This window comes from Tamandua tetradactyla, chromosome 14 (genome assembly GCF_023851605.1).
Source record: "Tamandua tetradactyla isolate mTamTet1 chromosome 14, mTamTet1.pri, whole genome shotgun sequence".
Taxonomy (NCBI): domain Eukaryota; kingdom Metazoa; phylum Chordata; class Mammalia; order Pilosa; family Myrmecophagidae; genus Tamandua; species Tamandua tetradactyla.
In genome coordinates this window covers 92,176,402-92,184,693 of record NC_135340.1, presented here as the reverse complement: position 1 = coordinate 92,184,693, position 8,292 = coordinate 92,176,402, and the positions used below count along the sequence as shown (strand labels likewise).

The window sequence follows — 8,292 nt, the reverse complement described above, 5'->3', positions numbered from 1 at the left end:
GTCTTGTGACAAAGCCTGAGTACTTAGTCAATACCATGTAAATAGTCCTGAGGTTGACACCCCATGACAGGTTAACGATGGATGACAGATGTCTCTTTTGAGCTGGATTAACACTCTGAACTAGTGGTTCTAGAACTTGGATGTATATTAGAATCGCCTGCAGGTGATTAAGCCGGCGTGCTGGGCCCCATGGTTCAGAGTCCAGTGGGGCTGCTGGGGGCTGCTGGGGGCTGCTGGGGGCTGCGTTTTATTTTTTTATTTATTTTTTATTTATTTATTTTTTTATTAATTAAAAAAAATTAGCTAACACAACATTTAGAAATCATTCCTTTCTACATATGCAATCAGTAATTCTTAATATCATCACATAGATGTATGATCATCATTTCTTAGTACATATGCATCGATTTAGAAAAAGAAATAGCAAGACAACAGAAAAAGAAATAAAATGATAATATAGAGAAAAAATAAAAATAAAAAATACAAAAATATATAAGAAAAAAACAAAACTATAGCTCAGATGCAGCTTCATTCAGTGTTTTAACATAATTGCATTACAATTAGGTAGTATTGTGCTGTCCATTTTTTTTTTTTTTAAGAAATCATACCATTCTACATATGCAATCAGTAATTCTTAACATCATCACATAGATGCATGATCATCGTTTCTTAGTACATTTGCATCGGTTTAGAAGAACTAGCAACACAACAGAAAAAGATATAGAATGTTAATATAGAGAAAAAAAATAAAAGTAATAATAGTAAGAACAAAACAAAACAAAAACCTATAGCTCGGATGGGGCTGCGTTTTATTGTTTTGATTCTTATATTTAGGTCTTCATACACTTTGAGCTAGTTTTTTGTTTTTAATTATTATTATTTTATTAGAGAAGTTGTAGGTTGGGTTAATTTTTTTTTTTTATTTTCATGGCAGGCACCGGGAATCAAACCCGGGTCTCCAGCATGGCAGGCAAGAACTCTGCCACTGAGCCACCGTGGCCCAAGGTTGGGTTAATTTTTGCATAGGGTGTACAGTAGGGGTCTGCCTTCATGCTTTTGCACATGGATATCCAGCTTTCCCAGCACCATTTGTTGAAGAGCCTATTCTTTCCCCCATTGAGTAGGGACTGAGAATTGCAGTTTCTAACAGGAACGCTGATCCGGCAGGCCCAGGAACAACACTTTGAGAGTCGTTACTCTGAATTGGCTTATTGCTCCAGTTAAGCCACTCTTTGAGCACTGTGCAATAGAAGTTTGTACAATGGTATTGAAAATCCATGCCATTAGCGGGGTGCAAGGGTGGTTCAGTGGTAGAAGTCTCGCCTGCGTGGCAGGAGACCCAGGTTCGATTCCTGACCCATGCACTTCAAAAAAAAGAAAATTCAGCAAATGGTGCTGCAGTCACAGAATAGTCACGTGGAAAAGAATGCAATGTGACCCCCACTATACACACATAAAAAATAGACTCCATGCCATTCATCGTGGAAGCCACTGGCCAGGCATGGCTGTTGGTCATTGGAAGTGTGTGTAGTGCGACCGAGGAACTTACTTTTTCATTTTAATTAAACGTAAATCCACACAGTCACATGTGACTCATTGCTCAAGTATTGGACAGAAGAGTTCTCAACAAAACTCAGGAAATTTAGGATATCATTGTGGCTAAATTATTTACTCTTGTGTTTTAATCTGAAGCAAAGGAATAGAGGTCAACTCGCTATTAGAAGATATCTTGTCTGCTGGGAAGGTTGTGTTCATCACTGAGATTCCACGGCCTTCTGAGAAGCAGCGTGCATAGAGCCACGGGACAGGAAATCCCTCGAGGGCAGAAATGCTGTCTTCTCTCCCTGCCCAGGGGTGCTGAGAACATATGTGTTGAATCTACAGGAGGCGAGGCTGGTTTTCCGAGCTGCCTAACTCCCAGCTGCAGCTGCAGATGGCTTGGAATCTACCAGCCGCTGTGGTTGACTGGGTGATGGGACGAGGCATTTGGACCTGCTGGATTTGTTCTAACACGCGTGGGGGTGGGGGGCAGCTGTGAGGGTGGGTTTCTGTTACCACAAGGAAATGGCGGCATCTCTCCTCTTTGGCTCTGCAGGGGACTCCCCTGTGGGAATTTCCCATATCAAACGAGGAGTTTCCACTGTAGAATTCAATTAAGACTCCATGAATGTATAATGGATCCCCGAGAGACGTGTTTACTATCCAAGCTGTGACTTAATGTGATGCCTCGATGGAAACAGAGGCCAGAACAGATGCTCTGATCTTTCCTTTCTCTGCAGGCGAGCCGAATAGTCGGGGAGGTCACGTGTGTCCTATCATTTGGGGTCAGGGAACCAGCCCTTCTCTCATCAAACACTGGCTCAGTGTCCACGTACTTGCCCCCTGGCCCATGTGAGCGGCTCTTGTCTGCTCGCGGGCCTCAGCTTGCTCACCTGTCAAATGGGGAGAGGGGGATGAGCTAGGCCTGGCTAACTAAGGTGTGAGCCGCAGACCTACACAGCACCTGGGAGCGTGTGACACAGGCAGCAGCAGCCCCACCTCAGACCTGCTGAATCACAGTCTGCCCTTGCACAGGCCCCTCGGTGATTTACGTGCACATGAAAGTGCCGGCTGGCTAATGCCTCACAGTCCTAAGAGCGTCTTCCTTTGTGATCCTGAGATGAAACTGCCAGGAGCTGAAGTGTTAAGATTTAAAAGCACAGTTTCTGGAGAAGAAAGCAGGCTTGGGCGTGTCCCCAGGGTTTTGGGCCTTTGCCACACGGAGAGGCGTCTGGGGAGATGTGTTTTCAAAAGGAAGGAGCAGGTCGTCACTGAGGAGCACTGACACTAGAGCTGCCAGGTGGGTGCTCGGGCTGCCGAAGCGAAGGTCCCGTCCAAGGGCTTCACTCTGAGGAGGTGGGCAAGCCCTCCTGTCCCTGGCACACCAGTTCCACCCATCCTGTCAAAGGAGGCTGTGCTGAGGGCAGCCCCTCTGAGAAAGAGCTGGAAGGGGTGGGGGTGGGGGGCAGAGGGCTGCCAGGGGGACCCCAGAACTGGGACATTTCCTGGGTTTACTTCGGATCCCAAAGGATCCTCAGGCTGTCCTGCCTCCCTTCTCTTTCTCTGGGGCCACTGCCTCTGCACCAGGTGGCCAGACAGGTGCATTTCTCTGCAAGGGGATTGCTGGGCCTGGGGTGGGCTGCGTGGCTGACCGTCACCTAATTCAGGAGAAGGGGTGGGGCTCTTGCTGGGAGTGTAAGAGGAGGGTTTCTGTGCCACAGTTTGTCAAAAGAGTCTTCTGTCCTGGGGGCAAGAGCCCTGTGGGCTCCGCTTTCCTGTTCCCAGGGTGTGTGGTGGCCCCCCCGCGATTGGAGATTGACACGTGCGCTCTTACCCAGGAAAGGGTCTGGCTGGTGCTGTGCGGGGGACCCCGCCCTCCAGGAACCTGGGCACAGGTTTGCTGAAATGGAGACACAGAGGCTTCCCTCACTGCAGGGGCTGCCCACCTGCCCTCGCCCTCACCCCAGCTTGATCTGGGATCATTGCACTGACCAGAGGCAGTGAAATGGCAAATAGCAAGCGTTCGCTCCTCTCAGAAACCCTGGGTGGGCACCGGGGGTGCTCTCCCCACTCCACGGAGCCTGGGCCTGGGCCCGGAGCCGCCTGCACCCCTACTTGCTCTGTGACCTCGGCTGGACCCCTGGGCCCCACCCAAAGCCCTCCAGTCAGAATGTGTTTTAATAAGTGCCCTGGAGATTTGCGTGTGATGAAGTTTGAGACGTGCTGGCTGTATAATCCCATTTTCCTACCCGCTTCTACCTTCTGAGAGCCTGGACCAAGTTGCAAATTGTTTAATCTTTCAGAATTAGAAACACAATTTCCAGAAATGAGACCCAGCTTTGGGCTTCACCACCTCTTGGTTGGGTGGCCTGGGCAAGTTATGTAAGGCCCTTTGTGCCTCAGTTTCCCCCATCCTTAAACTATGGATAATAACAGTACCCACCTCCAAGGACTGGTATGAAAGAATATATTAGCCAATAAATAAAAAGGGCATAAAGGGTGCGAGGGTGGTTCGGTGGTAGAATGCTTGCCTTCCATGCAGGAGACCCGGGTTCGATTCCCGGACCATGCACCTAAAAAAAAATGGGTATGAAGCGGTGCCTGGCACATAGCAAGGGCTGGTTCTGTCAATGTTTGCTTTAATTATTATTATTGTCATTGAAGATGAGGAGCCTGTGGGCTTCAGAAAGATGAAGTCATTTATCCTGGGACACATAACCAGGAAGTGGAATGAAAGAGGAAATCAGTTGTGCCCCAGAGAATTCACGAGGGCATGAAATCTTCCAAAGCCTCTCACCCCTCAAAGGAGAAAAGGGTCCTATGTGCATGTATCCCCTGATGGAAAGTGTCCATACCACTCAGGCTCAGATCAGATTTCTCCCCTGAACTACCAAGTGAGGCAAGGAGTGAATTTCCAGGCAGTTATATGTGGACGATGTTTCCATCCCTCCATTTCCCTTTACCTGGGGAGCCAGTGAGGGGCTTGCCTTCTGGAGCACAGCTCCTTGTGCCCTGCTCTCCACTCGTCTGCAGGTGCTGGGAGGGTGCAGCTTTCACGTCCCGCCCTCCTGCCCCTCCCAGGGGACGTGGCCTGAGAGCTGAGATATGTGAGCTCACATTTTTTGGAGATCGCATTTCTCCATCAACACTCAGGGCAGGAAGCCCTGGCTGTAGGTAGTGTGGCCGTCCTATCCTGAACTTGAGAAGGCAAAGGGCACAGAAGGTGGACTCCATGCCAGTGGTCACTCAGCTGGTGGCAGCGGGGCTGGAATTCAAGCCCGAGTTCTCAGACCCCCGTTCCCAGGCTCTTTCTCCCGGCCCACCGCGTGTGTATGATGCCAGCTTCCGCTGCATTTTGTGCATTGACCGTGAGCCAAGCAGGGCTCTAAGCTCCCCATACAGCATCTCCCCTGAGCCTCACAATCACCCTGCAATGTGAGACATATCATTCCTGTTTGGCAGATGAAAGAAAGTGAGGCCCAGGTGGGCAGCTGTTTCTCTGCCTAGCTGGGATTCGAACCCAAGTACTTCATGACTCTGAGCCCCGGCTCTTGGCCACGCCCCACTGTGCCAGCTGCCTGGCCGAGCCTCGTCTAGGTTTGTGCAAGCAGAGAGGCGCGTGTCTCCCCCCTCCCAGACCATCATCCCTCAATCTCCTCTCACCTCTGCTGGCTCCTTGCCCTACCTCTCCCTCCCTGTCTTCAGACAATCCTTGAGGAGAGCTGCGGCCTCTGCAGCCTCTCCAGGCACAGGAGTTCCCCATCCTGTGGGGCCGGGGCAGGCCATGGGACCTGCACTCGCTAGTGCTATTGCTCCAGGGAGGTCTGAGCGAGGATTCGGGGCTGCTCTGGAATTTGGGGCGCTCTCTGACCCTCCTCTTGTTCTGCAGATGTCACGTCCTGACCTCCAGGGCTGCTGTGGCCGGGGCCATCTGGAAGGATGGGCCAAGGCCGGGACGTCAGAGTGCCACGGCCACAGGAAAGACAGACAGAGATGCTGGCAGGACCGCTGCCTGTGCCGGCCCCGTGACGCCCAGCGAGCACAAGGGCCGAGCAGCAGCTGGGATGGAGAAATGCTGAGCTTCTGGAAAACTCCAGCTTGTTATTGTGAAGATTTTGGGGGAGTGTCCCAAAATGCCAGCCTTCCACAAAGAAGTCCACATTCTCTCTCTCGCCCTGGCTCTGTGGGAGTGGTTCACTGCACTCCCTGAGGGGCAGGCCGGACCCCTGTCGGGCAGACCTCCTGAGCCTGCGACAGCCTCCGGTGGAAACTTCTAGCATCGTTAGCCGACACGCAGCCCTCCGAGGCCTGCAGCAGCTGGGAACCATTTCAAGATCGTATCTCGCCTGTCGGAGAATTGGAATCCTACTTCCCAATGCCAGAAAGCTTTTAATGGCCAGCTGAGAAAGCTGTCCTCCCCTGATGAAGAATTCCCAAGCGAAATCCGAGAACTGTTGGGATTCACTGCAACTGAATGTTTCTAGTGCTAATGGACTCAGGCGCGGGGAAACCGCTCACCGGCGAGAAAGCACAGACAACCGCTCACTCAGAAATGTGGGGTGCACCGCTTTGGATGGGGGGTTCCCCCAGCCTCCTGAGGCTCAGACTGGCTGGGTGGCAGCAGAAGATCCCTTCAATATCAGGAAAAGGGGGCTTGCACATTATTCTCTCCGAGTGGAATGGTTTTTGCATCCATCCAGAAAGTGTTTGTAGTTGTTGTGTTTCGGGTTTTTGTTTTTTGAATGATCTACGATATTATCAGAGGCTGTCAGAGCTTGACAGTCCACGTGAACTGGCCTTCCCAGTGTGCTCACAGGAGCCTGGTGTCCACAGGAGGAGGAAATGCTTCCATAAGGGTTACTCGACCAGATGGGCCGTGGTGGTCCCCATGGCTGTGCCCGCCTGCCACGCCCCGCTGCCACCATCCTCACATGTCATATTTCTTTACCAGAAGAAGAATTTCCTTCCAGAGGCACCTCAGGATTATCTGGGCTTCCTGGCACCAGACAACCAACTACCTTTGGTTTTTCTACACTGTCCGGGGCTTCAGAGCAGGGTTCTGGCTTTCCCCCGAGGCCCGTGAGACACGCCCGGCCCCGCTCTCCCCTCCTTTCTATTGCAAAGAGCGTGAAAGCGAAGCCCCACCTCCTAGGGCCACGGGAAAGGAGCCATTCCCACGTGCTGCGATGCATGCCTTCTGCAGTTGGGCTGACATGATGGGAAAGGGCCCCGTTGTTCTTGCCCGCTGGGCGGGGTGCCTGTGCAAAGGACACCCCAGCGTTGATTTTGATCACATGGTTTCCTCCCGCCCCGGCCTCCCCAGGCACACCTGTGTGGGAGATAGCAGGCAAAGGGCCCAGTGTGCTCCCATTTCAGACCCCTCTGGCCAACCCCGACTCACCCAGCTCTCACACAGAGCTGCGCTTTGAGCTGAGAGGTCAGGGACGATCAGATTTGTGGCTGAGCTAGTTTGAAGGGAGGAGCCTGTCATGGATGAGACACAGCTGAGCCCCTTGCTGGGTGGGGGAGACTAGCTATCTATCTCTGGGCACAATGACACACTCAGGGGAGGCTTTTGGGAGAAGGGCGTAGAAGCCAGAGCTGGCCCCTCCCAAGGCCCAGTCTGAGCTCTGTGTGTGCCACATGGGACAGGAACACAAAGACGCTTATCGTGTGGCATTGTATTTTAAAAAGTCATGCATCTTTTTTAAAGTACCTGTTTTGAGTCTTATCTTGATAGAATCTGATATTCACCTTCTATATAAGTTAAAGAAAACAATAACAGTGGCTTTAGTTTAGGAACTCTGCCATAGAGGTTTTTTTCTTTTTTTTTGCATGGGCAGGCACTGGGATTTGAACCTGGGTCTCCAGCATGGCAGGCAAGAACTCTACCTGCTGAGCCACTGTGGCCCGCCCTAATAACTGTGGCTTTAATAATATAGATTCTCTTATATAAATCCAAAGGCATTCAGTCCAGGGCTATTTCAGTTCTCCATAGGACCAGGACCCAGGTTCTTTCTCTCTATTTGCTTTGCCATCCTCAATGCTTGGCTCCCACCATATGGTTCAATATAGTTGCCGAAGATCCAGGCATCATGTCTGCATTCCAACCAGCAGGAGAGAGAACAGAGAGAGTAGAAAGCCACCTGCCTTCCCTTAAGGACATTTCTGGGAACACACACACTATACTCCTCCTGTACTTGGGCAGGACTTAATTTGAAAGCCGTAACTAATTGCAAGAGAGAATGGGAAACGTGGTCTTAATTCTAGGTAGCCATGTGCCCAGGTAAAAAATTAGGGGTTCTTTTAATGAGGAAGGAAGGGAGGATAGATTTGGGGGGACTATCAGCTATCTTTGCGTCACCTCCCTCTTGGGTAGTTAACATGGAAAGGATTTATAACATGCAGGCATCCGTGTTGAGAGTTTCTGTGGTATTACTTAAGGCTGGTCTTAGAAGTATAGACTGCTAAAGGTGGAGGAAAGATCAGAATCCAGCCAGTCCACTGAGGCCCAGAGAGGGTGAGCAAAGCAGCCGAGTTCACACTGCAGGTTGGTGGCACCTAATCACCAGTTTATGATTTTCCATCGCTCCTTTCTTAGCGTAAGAAGAAAGCTTCATTCAGTAGGGCTGCTGCACGATGTTTGAGATCCCACATATCGCCCGTTCTCAGCAGCCGGGGACTCGGGCAGGATGGTGGCAGGGTTTGCATGCCCCAATCTGCCCACGCCTGAGTCACAGCAGCTGAAGGAAG

General features: G+C 51.0%; 1 protein-coding gene across 1 annotated transcript in view; it reads left to right on the top strand.

The window, feature by feature from the left end:
• The first annotated feature begins 5,410 nt into the window (after window positions 1-5,410).
• CEMIP (cell migration inducing hyaluronidase 1) overlaps window positions 5,411-8,292 on the top strand; it is a 79,495-nt gene continuing 76,613 nt past the window's right edge. The window contains 1 exon segment of the mRNA XM_077128514.1: window positions 5,411-8,292. Coding sequence (XP_076984629.1) covers window positions 8,232-8,292 — 61 coding nt within the window. The 5' untranslated portion in view covers window positions 5,411-8,231.